The sequence below is a fragment of the Diabrotica undecimpunctata genome, chromosome 1 (assembly GCF_040954645.1).
Source record: "Diabrotica undecimpunctata isolate CICGRU chromosome 1, icDiaUnde3, whole genome shotgun sequence".
NCBI classification, from domain to species: domain Eukaryota; kingdom Metazoa; phylum Arthropoda; class Insecta; order Coleoptera; family Chrysomelidae; genus Diabrotica; species Diabrotica undecimpunctata.
Window position 1 is genome coordinate 187,258,368 of NC_092803.1, and position 21,621 is coordinate 187,279,988.

At 32.8% G+C, this 21,621-nt stretch overlaps 1 protein-coding gene across 1 annotated transcript in view; it reads left to right on the forward strand.

Moving 5' to 3' along the window:
- Nucleotides 1-16,891, forward strand: part of LOC140432723 (glutamate receptor ionotropic, kainate 2-like) — a 100,469-nt gene extending 83,578 nt beyond the window's left edge. Inside the window, exons 14-16 of the mRNA XM_072520793.1 lie at nt 2,079-2,194; nt 13,626-13,778; nt 15,444-16,891. Coding sequence (XP_072376894.1) covers nt 2,079-2,194; nt 13,626-13,778; nt 15,444-15,575 — 401 coding nt within the window. The 3' untranslated portion in view covers nt 15,576-16,891. The remainder of the gene's footprint in view (nt 1-2,078; nt 2,195-13,625; nt 13,779-15,443) is intronic.
- Nucleotides 16,892-21,621: the final 4,730 nt, after the last annotated feature.

Here is a 21,621-nt window from a genome sequence, read left to right on the forward strand (position 1 = left end):
TTGTAAGAAAAAGATCGAAGGTATAGGGCACATATAATGGTATCGCATGTTTATTCTACAGGTCAATCATTGTTTTAACTAAATAAACTATATACATAAAAAAAAGATAAACTAAAAAAAAATTAATAACATTAACCAAAGAATTAGATCCAACAGATAAAAATAATATGTAAGCTGCATCTCGCAAAACACAAAAGACCTGGTGACTAAAATAAGAGTATTAAGTAAAAAAACAAAATGTATAGTTTTGTTGATTTGTAGATCAAAATCATTAAAACGTGAAACTTTCTAGGAGCAACTTCAGGAAACTATTGGTAACTTTTCGTCAAATAATTCTCAGGGTAGATGTATATATCCATAATTAATTTTAATTTAAATTTGTGCAATATTTATATTTGGAGCGCTCTAAAAAGGAACATTATTTGTTCAACAATAGATAAGGGTTTAAAGCTATCCACAATTAAAAATCGAGGTTTCTGTCAAGTCAGCATAAAAAGTTATGTTTTTAATTTTAATATAGAAATATTGCAAAAGGCGTATTTTGGAATAAATTACTGTTGGTAAAAGTTTTATCTAGCTCGTATATCGCGGAACTCTGCAACAAAAAATTTACTTATCCACTGAAAGTGTGAAATAAAACCTAACCTAAAAAGTATGTATAAAACCTAACTATTGGCATTCTAAGCGATAAAATTCCCACGAAATAATACTTAATTTATTAGAAATAGCTAATAAAATAAATACCAATACAGTGACTAAATTTGTTTATGGTGGCTTGCCTTCTGAGAGTAGCGAATTGAATTCAGAAAGGATGAAGCTTTTTTAGCTTTTTCGAATTTTGCCGCTGTACAGTTGCGCTTCTTCACTATATTGGGCTAATGTACTACAATTGGTACGTCTTTGGCATTTTTTATATTTCTTATGTTTCTGATTTTTCCAGATTATTTTAGGTACGTTTTGACATTATTGGTAACAACACTTACAATAAATAATATACATTCTTTAATATACGTATAACAAGTAGTACCTAAAAAATATCTCTCTTTTGTTGTTTTCCCATTACTGAGAATCGTGATCTCTTCCAATATTCGTAACAATTTTTTTCCATCGGTCTCTATATTCAGCTGCTCTGAGAGCTGCGCAGAATGAGTTTCCAGCTGAATTCTTAATTTGGTCGGTCTCCTCTTGATCTTCTCCGCGGAACGTTTCCAGAAACAATTAATCTCTCTAAACTATCGTCACCTCTGCAAACCACGTGACCGAAACATTGCTGAATACATTGCAAACATATTGTGGACAGAATTTTTTTAATCTCGAGTTGGTGTAGAATGGAAGCGTTTGTCCTATGAGCCGTCCAAGGTATGCGCAGCATTCTTCTCCAGCACCACATAAATTTTTCAAAGGCATAAATTTTTTTGAGCTCGCGTTTGCGAAGATTCCAAGTCTCTGCCTCGTATAGAAATATTGAGAATAGAAGGGCATTCACCAGACTCATCTTGATATTTTGAGAGATAGATATGTCATTCCAAACTTATTTTTTGAATAGTGTGTAATCTGTTGACCACTATTATTTTTGTCTTAGCTTTATTGATTTCAGACCAACTTTATTGCTTTCGTACTCAACTCTTCGCAGGAGGTTAAACATTTCTTGCTCATTTGCTGTTAGAAATTGGAGATTTTCATATCAGCCACTGTTACTCCACCGACCCATCCATCTAAAGCCATCCTCATTAAATGTTCACACCACAAATGTTAAATAAGTCAGGTGACAACACGCATCCTTGTCTAACACCTCTCTTGGTCTTGAATTGGTTTGAGAACTTCTGATCTAGTCGTACTGTTGCTATATTGGACTGGTACAGATTTTTAATAAGTGTCACCAGGTGCATTGGTGTTCCCGTTTCTATTAAAATGGACCGCAGATTTATCCAGCTTACACGATCAAATGCCTTTTGGTGGTCAACGAAGCATATAATCATAATTACTTGAAATTCTCTAGAAAAATATAACTGATACTAAATTATGATGTATTGCTCTACAATGATGTGAAAACAAATTTATTTGATGTTTATTTCCAGATGCTCCCTACAGGAAATCCATAAACGCAGCAATTTTGAAAATGCAGGAGATGGGTATTCTACACACTTTAAAAACAAAATGGTGGAAGGAAATGAATGGAGGAGGACAGTGTACGGTAAGTTGCAAATTGTTTTACGTTGTTAAATTCTTAGTATGTACTAATTGATGACAATATTTTCATATTGTTTATTTCACTTTCAGTCAGAGACATCATTCTTAATCCATAGAGTACACACTTTATCGTCCAGTCGTCAGAGAGTTGTCCTCTAAAAATCATACGAACAAGCTGAATTTTGCCGAGAATATTAATTTTGGGACCAAAAAAGATGCAAAAAAGTTTATTACTTTTACCCCAGGGCTTTCCCCTAAAAACCCCCTCGTAAAGGGGGTAAAAAAAACTTAACTGAGGTAATTTTAAACAAATCAATGTTCAATAAAATTTATATCAGCTTGATGGTAAAAATTCGATATTTCGTTAGCATAAACTCAGTTTTTATATGTGTTAAAGTTAAATAAATAAACGTGGCGCGACTTTTGCCATTTTTTACGATTCTCGTGAGATTAATCACTTGATTTTGAGAGATACCACGTGAGATATCAAATATCACATATTTTGGTATATCACATATCACAAGGTTTTTGATTAATATATTTGAATTTTTCTTATTTAACATTTCATTTATTTTCTTTGTACTCCTGTTTCATATTTTTACACTATTAAAAAGAGAAGATATTCAGAACCTAGACAAAACCCTGAGATAAAATTTAAACAATAGAATTAAAATTTGGCATATATAATTAAGGTTTTTACAATATATTTAAGTAGACTATCAATTGAATTGATTAATGTTTTGTTTTTATCAATTTATTGAACTTGAATATAATTAAAAATTGTTGTTTTTCTTTAAATTAACTCAATGTACACTATTATAATAATAAATATACATATACAGTAAGATCTCGTTTTATGCCGTGGATACGTTCCACAGAAAAGCGCATATAAAAAAATTGCATAAAAAAAGATATTACTTGCATTGAAAAAGTAGGGATACGTCCCGTAGCCTTCTAAAATTACATAAAATTAGGTCACAAACAAAAAAGTTTCCAGAAATTAAAAGAAATATGCTGTATAATAAATTACTTCCGAATATCTGAAAGAAATTCATACAAAAACTAAAAAAAAAAAATTGGTCCACATTTCTATTAATTTTTGTGATTATTTATATTTATTCATATCGTGTCGATAAACAGGAAAACAGAGAAACCTGTTCGTTTGTTTTTTAACCAGGAGGAGTAAACTAAAAAGACAGATTCACACCCAAGAAAGTCACTAGAAAAGTCACCAAATACATCTTCTTTTTTTGTTGATTATCTCGGCCTTGCGGTAACCCAGTAATCAGTGCCGGACAACCTCACACGTCGATTCTAACCTAACTTTGTTCTTCTTCTTCTTCCTTTATTGGGTAACCTAACTTTGTTTGTTTATGTTTGAATAATTTTTTCCAATTCAATTCCAATATAAATATATATATATATATATATATATATATATATATATATATATATATATATATTTGTTTTTCTAATTACAATAAAAATTAAATATAATTTAATAAAATGTTAATAAACCATTCCACTTCGGAAATTGAAACGTCAATAAACGTACTTTAACCTTTAATTGTGGCTTATTCCCATTTAAATATTAATTTCTTTAAAATGCCACAAGAAAATAGCTTCAGAACAATATTAAGAAATTCTGTACTGTTTTATAGAAGTTAGATAATTACGTCTCCATCTTATAATATCATCACGTTCAATGAGAATATTTTTTCGACTTCTCTGCAAGTACCTACAAAATAATAAAATGTGCATTTGAATCAACCTCTTTATCTTCTAATTGATTGTCTAACTCAGACACAATATTAAAATTTTTGTGTGGCACTTTTTATTTACTATATATTTGTGGCTAACCCATATTTACTTACTTAAAATTGATTTGCTTCAAGAATTTATATAATAATGAACGACACATATTTGGAAGATCTGGGCGGTTGTTCTTCTTCTTCTTCAGTGCCTTATCCGGTCCGGATGTTGGCGATCATCAAGGCTATCATGGTTTTGTTGACTGCTCTGAGAAACAGCTCCGCTGAGGTCATCCCAAACCATTGTCGGAGATTTTTCAACCACGAGATACGACGGCGTCCCGGTCCTCTTCTGCCAAATACTTTACCCTGCATAACAAGTTGAAGAATTCGATATTTTTCTTCGTTCCGCATCACGTGGCCGAGGTACTCAAGCTTACGTTGTTTAATTAAATTAAGCACTTCTTTTTCTTTTGTCATGCGCTGTAGGACCTCAACGTTGGTGACATGGTCCACATAAGATATTTTTAGTATCCTTCTGTATATCCACATCTCGAAGGCTTCGATTCGTTTTTCAGTGGCTTGCGTCAGTGTCCAGGCTTCAACTCCATATAGTAACACTGGAAGAACGTAGCACCTCACTATCCGCATCTTGGTTCCCAAACTGAGATCACTGCAGCACAGCAAGGATCTCAACTTAATAAATGTAGACCGTGCCATTTCAATTCTGAAACTAATCTCTTGAGCGCAGTCCCATTGTACGTTGAGGGTAGTTCCGAGGTAAATGAATCTGTCGACTCTCTGGATCTCTTCGCTACCTGCCATTAGTGCCCCGGGATCTAAATTTGTACGGCTGACAACCATGAATTTAGTTTTCTTAATATTGAGGTTCAGTCCGTATGTTCCGCTCACAGTTCGCACTCGGTCTAGTAAGGCCTGCAGATCGTTTAGGCTGGTTGCTAGTAACACGGTGTCATCGGCGTAACGGATATTATTGATGTATTCACCGTTCACTCGGATTCCCATGTCTAGGTTTGTGAGGGCTTCATTAAAAATCTCCTCAGAGTATATATTGAAAAGAGTCGGCGATAGCACACATCCTTGCCTTACTCCTCGCATGATCTTCACTTGGTCGGTCAGCTGGTCTTCGACCTTGACTTGAGCACGCTGGTTCCAGTATAAATTCATGATGATCCGAATGTCCCTCTCATCCAATCCTACTCTTTGTAGTGCGGTGACCATCTTCTGGTGCTGACAACGGTCAAATGCCTTGGCGTAGTCAATAAAACAAATATAGACATCACAACTGACATCGTGGCATCTCTGAAGTAGGACTTGTAAGGTGAAAAGTGCTTCACGTGTACCCATGGGCGGTTGTTAATTCCACTTAAAATTTTATTTAACGCGGGCATTTCATTTCAGTTCAGGATGTTTTAACTCTTTCATCGTATGTTGCAAGGATAGAAGAACGACCGCCAATATTTTTATGACATCTTACTGTTCCAGTCTGCTTATATTCCTTAATTGTTCTGTAAATAGTTGAATTCGCAACACCTAAAATTAGCACATTACTTTAGTAAGTCTTAATTTTAACAATAACTATTCTGCAAAACTAAATTGTTGCCTATTTTATTTTTGCTACCATGCCTGTTATTTTCATTCCAGGATTATCAATATTTATTTGTGTGTACATGTTATATAATTCATTGTTTTTCATTTGATGATAAATGACCCAAATCTACTCGGCGTTTTTAGGTGGAGAAGGATAATTACCACTGGTACTTGGCATATTTTGGACTTTTTTATATAAATGCAAACGAAAAATCTAAAAATTAAAGGAACAACGCAGAAAATACAAAAAAGCGTCGATATAAATTTTGAATTTTAAAATTTCATAAATGTCATTAGTGTCAAAATGTCATAATTTAGTGGAGTAAACTTGAATTACTCCTCCTGGTTAAAAAACAAACCATAGTATTGTTGTTGAATGTAAACTAATTATCTATAAACTTCATCTGCAGGTGGATGTTTTTCAAAGTTGTCTCGTTCTAAAATGTGTATAAAATAGCTTAATTCTTTAATACTCTTCCAGTTCAAATCATAATGTTTTTGTATCAATTTTCTAACATCAACTGTTTTTTCCTATTTTACTTGTAAAGTAAATATTTGCCTTTTAAAGCACCTGGTCTAAGACATTTATTTATTAAGAGCGGTTTTAACATCCTATCTCCTGAAGTATTGCTACAAAGTATGTAATAATGTTACTCATTAATGCCAGTGTCCCGTTTTACGTTTTGAATCTTGACAAAGGCAAGGGTATCTTGCCGAAATGTTGATTTCAATGGACGATAAAATCTAGTTCCAAATTTGATATTACTTATTGAACCTAAACACAAGAAATACTAATTTTATATCATATATATATATATATATATATATATATATATATATATATATATATATATATATATATAATATATATATATATATAATATATATATATATATATATATATATATATATATATATATATATATATATATATATATATGGAGATACTCGCCACTGATTATCGCTATACCATTAGAAAACGAAAAGAGCCCGTCCAGCTATAATCGGCCATCGAGAAGATTAAATTAACTTTTTTTATAGTGGCCATAATTTATATCGAAAGGAACTTAAGAGTTCCGCCAATGCCGCGCATATATACGGGCCAGATCTGAATATAAATACCGACGGTGGTACCACTACATAAATCATAATGTTTATCTGGTCCTAACTGAAAATTATAGGTCAGGAGGTTTTCGGAGTACATAAATATAGAGGAATAGATTATACACAAATTAAGATGTGATGGAAAGGAATTCATTCTCATATCGATAAGAATCATACTATGTTTTTAGTTCTTTAATTAAATAAAGATTAGAACTTAGCATCTTAGTTTATGTACCAGTTGAAGCTGGACTGGTGATACCTATCATCGATTTTAAATTTGTTTAATTTATCTTTATTAGAGGAGTACCCTAAGATAAGACCATATGAATGGTCTTATACAGTACCATATGGTACTAAACACTGACGCAATGTACATCTTTCGTCCTATCTAAACCATCGGTGTAATTTATTAATGAATCATTAAATAAATTTTGAATTTTCCTATTCTATTACGAATATTTTTTGGAATGGATGGTACTAATATTTATCATTAGTTTTGGAGATTTGTTCTGATCCATTAGGTGTAGACATCATCGGTCATCCATGGCTGTTTTGTACTACTCTGATTTTTATGTATTTTTATTATTTATCATAATGTTAATGAAATAATAATATTAAAGAATATTTCTGTTGAATTTATTGAACAAAAAATAGTAAACAGCTGATGAACGTGTTTTCATTGAATAGGAGTAACACAGTTATCATCTTTTTAGCAAATAAATTACATAAATATAATCTATACATTAACTATTATTTATATGGGATGATGTTGTTTCGATATCCACTCCTGAATTCAAAAAGATCATTTTAAGATTTTTTTTTCAATAATTATGACTACGATGATGATTACTGATGAAGTACAATATGGTCCTAAATGACCAATGAGCAATTTCAATTTAATCTAAATTTTTAATGTCCTTAAAATTAAGAGCCTACCCTATAGCTTCTCTTATCTAAACTAACAAGTGCACTACTCTAACATGCACACACGCACAAGCACTATGCTCTACTTTCCACCATCAGTTTAACTAGTTCAAAAGGCTTTGTCCTCTTCAATTTTCCAGATTGCCCAGTTTTATGGAGGAGCTGGATTGTCTCAATATTTTCGTGTCCATGTCGTTGCTCGTGACTTCCTGTCATCTTGATGATTTTATCTACAGTTTTCATTAGCTAACCCTTATGGAGGTCAGTGTTTGCCACGTACCAAGGAGTATTTACAATGTTTCTTAGTATTTTGTATAGTGCATACATCATAGTGGACATCTATAAGTCCATACAGGTCTCAATATGTGTTTGTAAAGTAGTAACTTATTATGGATCGACAGCGTAGAATTTCTTCCAAGTAGCCAATTTTCTGCATGTGAGCATTCCAGCGTAGTTTGTTATCTAATATTATACCTAAATACTTAGCAGTGTCTGCAAATAGTACTTGCATATTTTTGATTCTTTCATTCATTCATTCTGGCTTTACAACCCTGCGTGGCTTCTAGCGTCCTTAAAAATTTCTCTTCAGTGTTTTACGATATCTGGTTCCTGGTATATTCTATAAAGTTCGAAGTTGTATCGTCTTCCCCACACTCTAGGTATTGTCATTCACTGCTCCATAGGGTCGCTTTAGTACTTTTCTTTAGAAACATCATAACATGTTTTCATCACTTTTTTTTTAGAGTCCAGGTCTCTGAACTATATGTTAGGACTGAGCGTATTATTGTTTTGTAGAGTTTTAGGATTTTGAGCCCAAAATAGCAATGCTGCGGTTTATCTCTGCGGTAGTATTATTTTCAGTGTTAAGGAGCGCTCCCAGGTATACAAATTCGTTCATTACTTCGATGATGTCGTTTTCTTTAACAAGTGGTCAAAGGATTCATGATTGCGTGCTTATTTTCATGTACTTCGTTTTATTGGTGTTTATTATTAAACCCATTTTGGTAACTGATTAGCATGGGCAAGGATTTGCACTAATTTATTATATATGGGATTATTGATTGTAATTTGTGACCTACGTATTACTTTTTCCAGAGCCAGATTGAACAGTATCCAGGAGAGTGGGTCTTCCTGGCGTAGCCTGTTATTTGTTTTAAATGGTTCAGGCAGCTCCCCCTGATTTCGTACTCTACATTCAACTTTTTCAAGACCTAGTTTTGCTAAATTTACCAACTAATTTTGTATTCCTAGCTCTTTCATTGCTTTGTGAACATTTCTCTTTTATTCGCAGAGTCGTAGGCTGCTATGTAGTGTATAAATATGTGATGAGTATTTATGCCATATTTCAGTGTTTTTTTTTTTTAATTTGGCTCAGGGTTGCAATCTGATGAATTGTCGATTTACCACCTCTAAAACCATGCTGGTATTTTCCTACTCTCCGTTCGTCATATGTTGCCATACGGTGACATAGTCTGTGGAAAATATTTTATACGCCGCACATAGAAGCGTAAGTCCTCTCTGGTTAGAACATTCAAAAATATCTATTTTTTGTGTATGGTACAAAGTATTCCAATAATTGAGGAGAGATTTTTGTGTCTATATTTCTTTTATGAGATGCTGTAATGCAATTATGGTATCGTGACCATTTTCTTTATATAGTTCAGCTGGGAGATTATCTATTCCGGGTGAAATGTTTTTCTGCTAGTTTTTAACTGCATCTTCATCTTCAAGAATTGTTGGTGGTTCTTCTTCCCTCTTATCTGCTCTTCTTACGACATCTCTTTCGTCTTCCAGGTTTTCTTATTCTTCTTCTTCTGTATTAAGTGCCTGGTTAAAGTAATCCATTCATCTATTCAATACATATTTATTCAATAAACAGATTTAGCTTTATTCAATCTGCTTCTACATTTTTTTTCCAGTTACGAATTTGGTTAACTGCTATTTGGACCTTGTTGGTCTTCTCTTCACTAGTCGTCCCTACCGCATGGATCATCATCAAAAGTGGCAACAGTGCATTCTTCCAGTACAGGTATATCACACGTGTATAGTAGGTATACTGGTATACTGGTATACAACATAGTGGTTTGGGGAACACCGGCTCTAGTTTCTTTTAAGACTAAAAAACAGTCTTCCTGTTCAATTTTAAAATGCTGTTCGTTTATATACGACTGTTTAAGTTGTGAATACTCTTTGGGCAAAAACTTTTTAATTTATGTACTAATCCTACATGCTGCAGAATCAAGGAAGACAATTAAATAGACTTTCTTTTCTTCTAGCGATCTTTCAATAATATTTGTAATTCTACAGAGATATCGGTCTATATGACGAAACCTCATGTACCGGTTTTCCAGGGTTAGGGACCATAATGACTTTCGCCATTTTCCATATCTTTGTTCATATTTAAATTTGAATGCAGCATTAATTAGGTTTGTGAGTTTTAAGATAGTTCTACAGGGAAGATTTTTCAGCAGCTCACCCATAATTAAATCATAGCCCAGTACTTTCTTCGGGTTAATATTTTCCTTTATTTCTACAAGCCCTTCTTTTGGTGTAGATAGCCAAAATTATTTCTCTAATTGAACAAGTTCCTCCCATTTTTCTTCATCCTCTTGACATGTATTTACGTGTCAAGCCCTTTGAACAAACAGCTCTACATCTTGAGCACTACTTCTGGTCCAGTTTCCATTTTCCAGTTTAGAGGAAAGGCACCTAATTTCGGATAGTTTTTTGTTTTTGCTTACAGATTTTGAACAACTGTATATTTTGACGGGCTTAACAGTTTGACTTAAGAAGCAAGTTCATATATGGTAAATCGAAACAATATAGATAAACAATTTGGATGTTATTGGACGTATTGGATTAATTGGTCGTAGTAAAAATTGGTTGCCTAATTTCTGACACCCTGGGGTCTCATTTTCGGATAGTAATTTAAGTAGAAACAAAAAATACAATCATTAAGAATATAAACTTTATTTACTTATGTTATGAAGGCAAATTAAATCAACATTTGTTTTTTCTAACTATTAATACAATCATCATGCGCTCATTGCTGACAAGACTGGCACTTGACCCACCCATCTCCCTTTGTATCATCCGAAAAAAATCTACACCAAAACATAAATTCTGGGTAATCATCAGTAGCATCCATGTCACGGTCGTCATCTAGAATAATAGAATCCTCTTGAAAGTCGCTCGACGCATCCGAGTCTCAAACTTTTTGCTTGACTGACTTGTTATTTCCTAATGAAGTTTTACGCTTATTTTTTGGGCTGTCTTGCATTTTTTTCCAATCTTGTGTTCTTTTGTAATGTCTCCTTTCTTTCCTTCTTTTTCTGCTGGTGATCATATAACTTGAACCTTGTCTTCCTTTCTCATTACCCAGATCTACATTTCCTGTTGTTTCATTTCCTGTTCCACTACATGATGGAAATGGACTGATCTCTTCAGGTCTTACAATCTTGATTATATCTACTTTATTTGTTGCTTTAGGCGGCCTTCTCTCTTGCAAATTTTCCAAACATGTAGGTTCTCTATTTTGTCTGGTGTTCTTTCCACGCTATCCATAAGTTTTTCCAATTTCTCGGGCTTTCTTTGAGTTGGTGCACTTCTCCCTCTTTGCCTTTCTACAATGAAATCATTATCCGAGAAACACTGTCCATTTAGACGAGAAATACATGACTTTCGGAACCCGTTTACCGCTATCTCAGTACTTCAGAATTTTAGATACGCTCCACACATAAGTGGACATATATGGAAAGATGTTATATTACGATTTGGATTATATCTAGGCCATGATTGTATTTTCTGAGAGTAATATGTTTTGAAGGGGGACATGAATGCTAAATCCAAAGTTTGCAACCTATGGAATTTATGAGGAGAAATGCAGACAATCGGCAAATGATTAGACCTAGCTGTTTCAATCAGTTTGATTGAGATTTCTTGTATGATTGTAGTGTTCTTCCAAAACAAGCACTACAGAAGCATCTTCGGTTGGTTTCACATGCGAAATAAAAATGTTTAATCCACTGTGTGAATATATGTTGTTGAATCCAGCCTGATGGATTATATGCTGCTATGGATCCGGAACGAGCACCATCTAACAACTCAGCTTTCATATTTTTTCGGGGGAACACAAATAAAGGTGGGACAAATCCATAAATTGTGCTCATACAAAACACCACAGTAACTAGTGAATCCCTCTCAGCAGCAGTCACGGTGCAAACTTGCTTCTTACCTTTTAGGGAAATAACGCAAGGGTGTTTCGTCTGCAGATCATTCCAGTTTCATCAAAGTTGATGAGTCTTGCTGGATTAAATTTGATTTTCCCTAGAGCGGGTTCAAGCAGGTTCAAGCGTGAACTTAAGTTCGAATGACTTTTAAGAATCCCTTAAGCCATTTTTTACCCGTTGTCGCATTTTCGTTTGAAAATGGATGGGAAATACCATCCTGTAATACAATTTGATAAGCTAACCGTCTGATGTCCGATGTTGTTAAACCATAATACCGCTTATCGATCTCTAAACAATAATAAACCTAGTGTTTTTCTAAACTTAATGGAAACACAGGTCTTCGGCCAGAAGAAACTGCTGAACTGCCTTGTTTTACATAGTCTTCTAATGTTGATTTCGGAACTTTAAACATGCGGGACACTTTTAAATACCCCTTTTTATTCCTTTTTACTACGTCTACAGCCTCTAGCATCGCTGCAGCCGATTAAAATTTATGCTTTTACGCCTTCCAGTCATTTCTGAAATAAAAAATTATCGTAAATATTTTATTCTACCAAGTTTTTTAATTTTGGATATCCGATTTTGGAAGCATACCATATATCAGAAATTTGTGAACTCAATGCTATACAGGTTAGATTAAACCAATACATATTTTTTTAAATTAAGATAATTTCTATTAATGCCAACAAAAAGCAGGCTGTTTGACTTAACTTTATGTATAATTGATAGTTGCAACTGCCGACGATTAAATGCAATTTAATTCGGATATAAATATGGAAGCATGCATTATTTGCCTTGAGCTACAATATTAGAATAATTGTGACTGCGTTATATAGATGGCACTGCAGATAGGGCAATCCAAAATTGGACAGCTGTCCGAAATTAGATGTTTTTTCTCTAATAGGTGTGGGGAGTAAATATGTAATAGATATTTTTAGTCTTTTAGTAGCCTTCCATAAGGAATAATGAATGCTATTGTCAACTATTCTCCTTCTTCTTTTTTTTCGTCATCTCTTGTAAGTAAGAATTAAATGAATCATTCTTTAGTTGTAGGATAGTCTTTTTGAGTTGTTAACTTGCACGATTTATTTTAGTCTTATCTTGAGGAGGCCTTGCTGGTTGCCAAATTCTTCTCAGCTTTCTTTTCTCAATTATTATTTTCCTTACTTCTTTTAAAGACTTAATTGTTTTCTTATAACCTAGGTCTCAGTGTAAGAGTGTTTTCCGATTTTGCTTTCTGAACACTCTGCGGTTCGTAATGGAACTCTTAGGTGTATTTTCTCTTCAAAGTTCAGCTTGAAACTTGCCCAATTTTGTCCAGGGTTACTTTATTTTTTAATGATCTTGTCACTCATAGTTAGTATGGGCGAATGATCAAAATTATTTAAAAGAATAAGCAAGTTATTTCAGCCTGTTGATGTTTATTGGCGCTTTGTTATAAGAAATTTGACAGGTGTCAGAATCTCTATAATCTGTAGAGTTGTCCATGTTGCCATATCCTGATTCCGCTATAACTGTTACTCATTTAGCTTAGCATATTATACTAATAGGTAGTTTTACTGTATTATACTTATAATGTGTATTAAAATTGCAATAATTATTATAGACGAAGAAACTCTAAAAATATAGAGATATCTTTCCGTAAAAAATATTGTATTTTAACCTCAGCTATGTCAAACTGATTTATTAACTCATATTTCGGACCCATATATTAAAAACGACTCGTACGATAAACAAGTAGCGGTAGCTATTTTTTGTAGTCCATTCAATAAATTAAAATATTTATAAACACGCTTGACATGTCTTTTGTCCACAGAAAGAGCTCTCGGATGAGGATGCCGCCATCGAAATGGGTCTGGACAACGTGGGAGGCGTCTTCGTGGTGCTCAGCGTGGGTGTGGGGCTGTCATTGATCATAGCCATCTGCGAATTTCTTTGGAACGTAAGAAAAGTGGCTGTCGTTCAGAAAGTAAGCATTAAAAGGTATAAGTTTGTAGAACATATTCTGAAACAATTGACGCACAGAAACTTTTCGGTGGTTAATTATCTGGTCATAGATCTTGCTAGAGTACTTCAAGAAATTGGAGAAGGTGACGGATAAATGTAATTTAATCTACTAATTGCATGAGGTGCAAATCAAATACGTCGTTTACTATGAAGAAAATTAAAATAATATCGGTTCACAACATTTGAATAGCTCTCTGTCCAGTTTAATGGGTAATATGATATCCTTTACAGTGAGCCAGCTGTAACATCAGATGTATTCACGATATGTCTTAGAAAATTTAAATTTGGTCTGCACAAATTATTCCTATACTTAATTCTTTATATTTATCAGTGGCGTTCCATGAAGGCAATTTAAGAGTATTTCATTTTAAAAAATGAAAATAGGTAGGTAACAACGTTATTTTAAATAAAATTAATTGTCAAACATATAAGCACATATATATATATATATATATATATATATATATATATATATATATATATATATATATATATATATATATATATATATATATATATATATAAGTAGTTAGGTATTATTGACTGACACGTTATGTAAAATAAAGTTTTATATTGAGGTTGCAGTCATTAATAGGGCAGGAAAGTAAAACTCTTTGTTCTTTAATCAAGCTTTCGCAAAATTTATTTGCTTCTTCAGGATATGCTAAAATATGGTATCAGTAAATACAACGAAATTAGAACTAAATAGCATTGTATAAAACTAGTAAAAAAAACTTACAACATGAGGTTAATCAATTAAATTTTCAAATTTGCAAAACATTAAAATTTAACTTATTTTAAAAATTATACAGTTATGTAAGTACAATATTCCAATTTAATTTAATTTTACAAAATTAAATTAAATTGGAATATTGTACTTACATAACTGTATAATTTTTAAAATAAGTTAAGTTTTAATGTTTTGCAAATTTGAAAATTTAATGGATTAACCTCATGTTGTAAGTTTTTTTTTACTAGTTTTATACAATGCTATTTAGTTCTAATTTCGTTGTATTTACTGATACCATATTTTAGCATATCCTGAAGAAGCAAATAAATTTTGCGAAAGCTTGATTAAAGAACAAAGAGTTTTACTTTCCTGCCCTATTAATGACTGCAACCTCAATATAAAACTTTATATTATATATATATATATATATATATATATATATATATATATATATATATATATATATATATATATATATATATATATATATATATATATATATATATATATATATATATATATATATATGCCTCTTCCTTATTTTAGAAAGTATAAGAAATAGTTGAATAAATAATGCCAAAATGAAAATTACTTTATGATCTAAATTACTTTAATTTAAAATGATCGTTATCGTACCTAGCATCGTAACTTTTTTAGTTACAGCTTAGTTTCCTTTCACTTACAGACTCATTCATTTCATGACTTCATAGTCAGAATTCATTTTTGAGCATGGTTCACTCTCTTCAACAGATTTTTGGAGTATAGAAAGATTGTATGTGCTGTGATCCAATTCACTCGATCGAATTCCACTATACACTACTGCTGTTTTGATTAATTATTTTATTATTTTATCTTGTCAAAACTATTTCTTAATACTTTTAATTTATTCTGTTATAGCTTACACCAAAAGAAGCCCTCATTAAGGAATTAAAGTTTGCTGTTGACATATGGGCAAGAAAGAAAAACATCACTACGAGTGGGTCAAAAGCAATTTCGATGGAAGAGATAGATGAAAAAATGGAACATTAAATAATATGAACTTTAGTACTTATAATTTTATAAACTTTGTGCAAAAGCTCGTATGTTTTACAATTACATTTATCTTATATTATGTGTTAAATCTAAAATTACCGATCTGAAAAATTGGGATAAGGTGGCATATCTTCGGATTCTAAGTCTATTAAGTTATCTATAGTGGATTGATTTTGCTTGAATCCGCTTTGGTGGGGAATAAGGAGTTTTTATTGTTTTAGATACTATCTCAAATTTTTGCTTACTATTTTCTCTAACACTTTACATATAATATTGGTTAAAGATATTGGCCGATATGATTCTGAGGATGTTCGAAATTTATCTAATTTAACAAGAGGCACTATTATTGCTTCAGACCAGGTTGACGGAAATGACTGATTGTTCCAGATAAGACTATAAATGTATAATAATAAATTTTTCCCGTTGTCTGGAAAATGTAGTAAAAATTTAAAGGGATACTATCTGGTCTGGTGCTTGAACCTTTGGAAGAGTTTAAAGCTTCAGCATGTTAAGAAAAAAGGAACGTTAACAGTGTGAATTTCGTGAGGTCTTCCATAAAAGCTTGAAGACAGCAGATACCTACCTATCATGCCCACTACACAACAAGTCAGAAGGGCTAGCCAACCGTACAAATATCTTTTTTAACTACTTTTAAGAATTACGAGTCGAAGCTTTCTGGTCCTGCTATTTCTCGTCTTTAGTTCCATTTAATGCTTCTTCGACTTTATTAGCTGTAATTAGAAATTCTGAACTACATTTTACAACAGTAGATTTTATAAAATTTGTAAAGCTTTTTATATCTTTCTGGTCTATATTGTTTATAAAATTTTCTTCATTGGCAAATAATTTTTCAGTTTTTATAAACTTAAACAGACTTTTCTTAACATTTTTATGAATATTATTTGTATACTAGTGATTTTGCCCCTCACTATGTGACGGGGGATTCAATCAGTTGCCATCTACAGTCACTCCACTTAATTTTTCTGTCTTTCTCCTATTTGAGGCTATTATGACATTCAAGGCTAGGGAATGATAGGTTAGTCTGCTGTACAACTTTTATAACAAATAATTCACTTTTGGAGAAACTTTTGTGTAAAATCGTCTTATGAGATCTATCTACGTACAAAAACCAGAGTATTTCTAGTTTGGCAATTCATTTGTTAGAATTCATTAAAAATATCTGGATAGCTATAAGGCAACTTGCTACGCCCCTAATCGAAAAATGCGCTAGGTCGCTGAAAGCGTTTAGAAGAATGAGGCGACAATATATAAGGGAAATTAGAATTTAAAGAGTTAGTTGTAGTCATATAAATATATTTGTACGTTTAATTAAATAACTATAAATTCATTGTGTTTTAGTGATAGCAATTTTAAATAAATTAAAATAGACAATTCAATGGTGTCAGAAGTGGGATATTTAAATATGTTCTGTGTTAAATGCCTACGACACTTGGTAATTTAAAAGTGAATAAGAATTCTAAGATAACGAATTAAATTCTGTCAAAAAAAGGGTGATTTAGTACAACGGTTGAAGGACGCCCTGCAATAAGGAGGTTTTGATCTAGAAACGTTTGTATTTGGGGACAAGCATGATGCTGTAATTTCGTCGATTACATAGTTGGAAATCAAAATTATTTCTTGTGTTATTTCAAAAGTTTCTTTTGATATTTCAAAAGTTGCCGATATTTCCAAGTTTCTATGGCCATTGTTTCTTTAGAAAATAGAGTTTCTAATGATATTGTTTCTTTAGAAAATAAGATCCCTTCTGAGATTTCTTCTCTTGGCGATAAAATATCTTCGTTGGAAAACAAAGTTGCCGACTTTGCCGAAAACAAAGACGACGAGATAAAATGTAAGTTGGTGCCACGACCGACATTTGAAAGAAGTGGAGGTTCTGTTCGTATTAACATCCTAACTTTAAATGAAAAATCGTCATGGAATAAGTACATAAAACAGTTCAAATCAGCTGCAAAAACTAACGGATGCCTTGGATGTGCTTCAGACCATAGGTGTAGAGGAGACAGATGATTTCGAACAACTTAAGAATAAGCTAACCAAGAAGTATGGTCGAGAACACTTAGAGCATATCTACCCGTCATAGTTCAAAAATCAAAAACAAAAGCGAGATGAGGCTCTTCAAGAATATGAAGTAGATACTGCCAGGTTAGTGCGATATGCTGATCCAACAGCTTCTGAAGAAATAATAGAAAAGTTAGCATTAGTGTTAGGAAGCTATTTTCTTATGTCATTTTAAAGTAATTACTATTTAAATGGGAGTAAGCCACAATTGGCTTATCCATGCCAGAAGAAGAGTTAATCTTAGATAAAAATGTAAGTAATGTGAGGATTGGAGGAGTACTGTCTCAGATTTAAGGAGGACATGAACGAGTCCTTGGATATTTTAATAAAGCTTTTAAAACGTGAGCGAAATTATTGCGTGACGAGAAGAGAACTTTTATAATCCTAACATGCCGCCTTTAGGTGGTTAATGTAGTTTAAGGATCCAGAGGTTCAGCTAGCCAGATGGATTAAACGACTCCAAGAATACAATTCCGATTCTCAAATAAGATTGAGTATCGGGCCGGAATTAGCCACAGAAACGCTGATTCTCTCTAAAAAATAGTGCCTGCAGAGTTCCTACTACAACAAAACAGAATCCAAGAAAGCAGCCCTGGTCAATGATGAATGGACGCCTACTAAGATCATAGAACAAGAGAAAGATCCAGTTTTACAGAACATTACATCGAAAATGGAAAGAAAAAGACCGTCGACCGACTTCCCAGGCCCAGTGGATTAGGCCCAGTGGAACGACTTCTTTATGATGGAAGACGGGTTGCTTAAACGAGTACTGTGAAATGATAATGGTTCCCAGAAGAAAACACAGTTGATGATTCCAAAGAGCAACGTAGATGAATTACTTCGTCAGTTACACGACAGTCCATCAAGAAGGCACTTCTTAGTCGTAGAATACAACTGCTATAACATAAATCTACATTGTAAAGAAAAACACTAAAAGAAATCAATAAATTTCACACTCTTCTAAAAGTCGTTACAATACTCTATAATAAGTCAATCTCAAGAATAAAAATTAGTAACAATATATCTAGAAAATTGATTTGTCTTTATTTGTCATACTCGTAGAAAAAATAGTATACCCTACCCGAATATAAAAACTCTTAAGCGGAAGTCAGTACTACATGAGTTTAGCTTTTTTATGTTGTAACCGTCAATAATAATCTATGTAGAGTCATTTTATTTGTTCAGCAAATTGGATATTTTGTATAAATAAAACTACACTACGTCGGTGTTGAGACGTTTTTAAAGACGATGTTTTTGAAGAACGCATAGAATTCCGGGAATGCTCCAATATATTCACTCTAGAACACACCAAGAATGTTGATAATTTGGTTATTCCTTCGAGAATTTTTGAAAAAATTATTCAAATAACCGCCTCCATTTTAGATAGCACACCGTTTGGCGTTGCCGACATCAAAAAGAATACCGAGAGAGAAGAGGAGAGAGAACCTTAATTTATTGTTAACTTGTTTACATTTTGTGAAATTTTAGTCGGTCGTACAATTTACAAATTTACAGGAAGGGATTAAGGGAAGATTTATTTTTATATTCAAAATTCAGAATAAAGTTTACCTTTAACACGTATATGTATATATGTATATATATACATATATATATATATATATATATATATATATATATATATATATGTATGTATATATATATATATATATATATATATATATATATATATATATATATATATATATATACTAACAATGGAGCAGAGGGTTTGTGACTTCAGAACCAACGCATTGAAATCAAATTCCTGGTACAGGAAAATGACAAATAAAACATAACAAAATTTAAGGAATTTATGGAAGAATTATTGGAAGAAGATTAACAGCCTGAACCTTATGTTCTTGGATATATATAGGACCAGAACTAACTCTCAGCGAGGTAACACATGCAATAAAATTACTGAACGGCAGCAAATCACCTGAGCGAGATAATATACAGGCCGAAATACTAAAAATATTTAAAGATATCCGGAAAAGTACTCTGGGGGAACATTTTTGGATCGCACTATAGGCTGATATAAACTTTGTTTTGGCCATTTTGCACCATTTTGTTTACCGAAATTTTTTTTTAACTTCCTGGAGTCCTTGTTTTTCAAAATTTTAACATTTTAACTAGCAGTTGATAAAATAATAAAAAACCAGACATATACTGTGTTTGATATGTTGACATAAGTTGAGATCAATATAAACTTTTTGTATACTAGTATCTCAGCTATTATCTGTAATTCTCAGCTTTTAAATTAAATTTCGGTTCATTAGGTCAAAGGTAACCAAAGTTTTTGATAAGTCTGAATGGAGAGCCCATAGGTACCTAAAGATAGCAGATTAAGCATTTTGAGCTTATTATCAACCAGTGTTAACCTTACGAGACAAGATCCCAAATCGCCAGCTACGACAAAGAATAGGAGTGGCTGATGCAGTAGAGAGAGTAGCAACACTGAAATGGAACTGGGCAGGTCACGTGGCTCGAATGACAGATAATAGATGGACAAAACGGATACTGGAATGGAGACCAAGAGATGATGCCTACCGAAGCAGAGGTCGTCCACCAACACGTTGGACTGACGATCTAAAACGTTGTCATAGGAATTGGATGCAAGAGGCACAAGATCGGAATAGATGGAAAATTATGAGGGAGATCTATGTCCAGCAGTGGATAAGCGAAGATTGAATAATGATGATCAACCAATGATTCTCAGTGATGATGGACAAGTGTGCTGAGAACTGCAACTGCAAAATCAACATAGTAGCGCACCTGAAGTCGGAGAAATTACCAACAGAATCGCCACTGTACCACCTCTACAAAACAATTGGAAAGGATAGTTTTGAAGAGAATTGTATAGACTGTGTACGAAAAGATTATTTCAGAACGATCTGATTTCAGACCTTAAAACTTTTGAGACAGCGAGGGAGAATATATTTAAGATATATCATCTCGAAACAACGAAAGACCTCCATCTTATAAACAAGAGTATGTTGTAGAAGATTCTATGTATCACTCAAACAAAATAATACTCGATGAACAAACCCAAAGAACGTTTTTTATGTCCTTTATTATACAATATATACACTATTGATCCGCCTGATGTGCCAATCACCAGAAGATATATTTATGTAGATAACACTGGTTGTTTGCAGTCAACCAAAAATTTAAGATAAGGGAAAACAAGTGTCCAGATATTGTGCCGCTAACCATCTTGAGGCAAATCCAGCCAAGCACGTACTTGTGTGTTTCATCTGTTTAATAAAGAAGCTGTGAGCTTTAATGTGGCATCATGTCTAACTCGACAGAAGTACTGCAACTATCCCAGATACTTAGTTGTTCAATTAGGCAGGAAAGTTTCATTCAAACAAAATTTCCATGGAATAAGAACACAGTTTTCTACAGGCCTTCTACTTCTTCAAGAGCCACAACCTTTCTCTTGGTATAAAAGTAAGAATGCTGCGATGCTATGCCTTCTTTGTCCTTTTTCATGGTATTGAATCGTGGACCTTGAACGAAGATATGTGCAGAAAACTAAAAGCATTTGAGATGTGGATATGTCGGAGAATACTTAAGATCCCGTGGACTGACCAAGTTACAAATGAGAAAGTTCTCAGAAGAATGAAGAACAACCGAGAAGTACAGTAAGTACGAAGAATAATATCATTTGCAAACCGAAAAGCTCAATATAAAGAGTGAGTAAAACATATTAAGAAAATTAGCATTAATAATTTGTATAACCTCACTCTTAACGAGACAATGAGAATTGTTACTGTCCAATTGAAACCTACTCTGGTCTCTAGGTACACCGACTTAGCACTACCACATATATAATACAAAAAATGGCAGTTGAATTAGAGAGGAAAATATAGGTAACAGATCTTAGACTGTAAAGAAAGAGTATAACATAAATTAGAAGAACATAAGTAACATTACGCCAATTGGAGAACTCTCGAAAAATTGA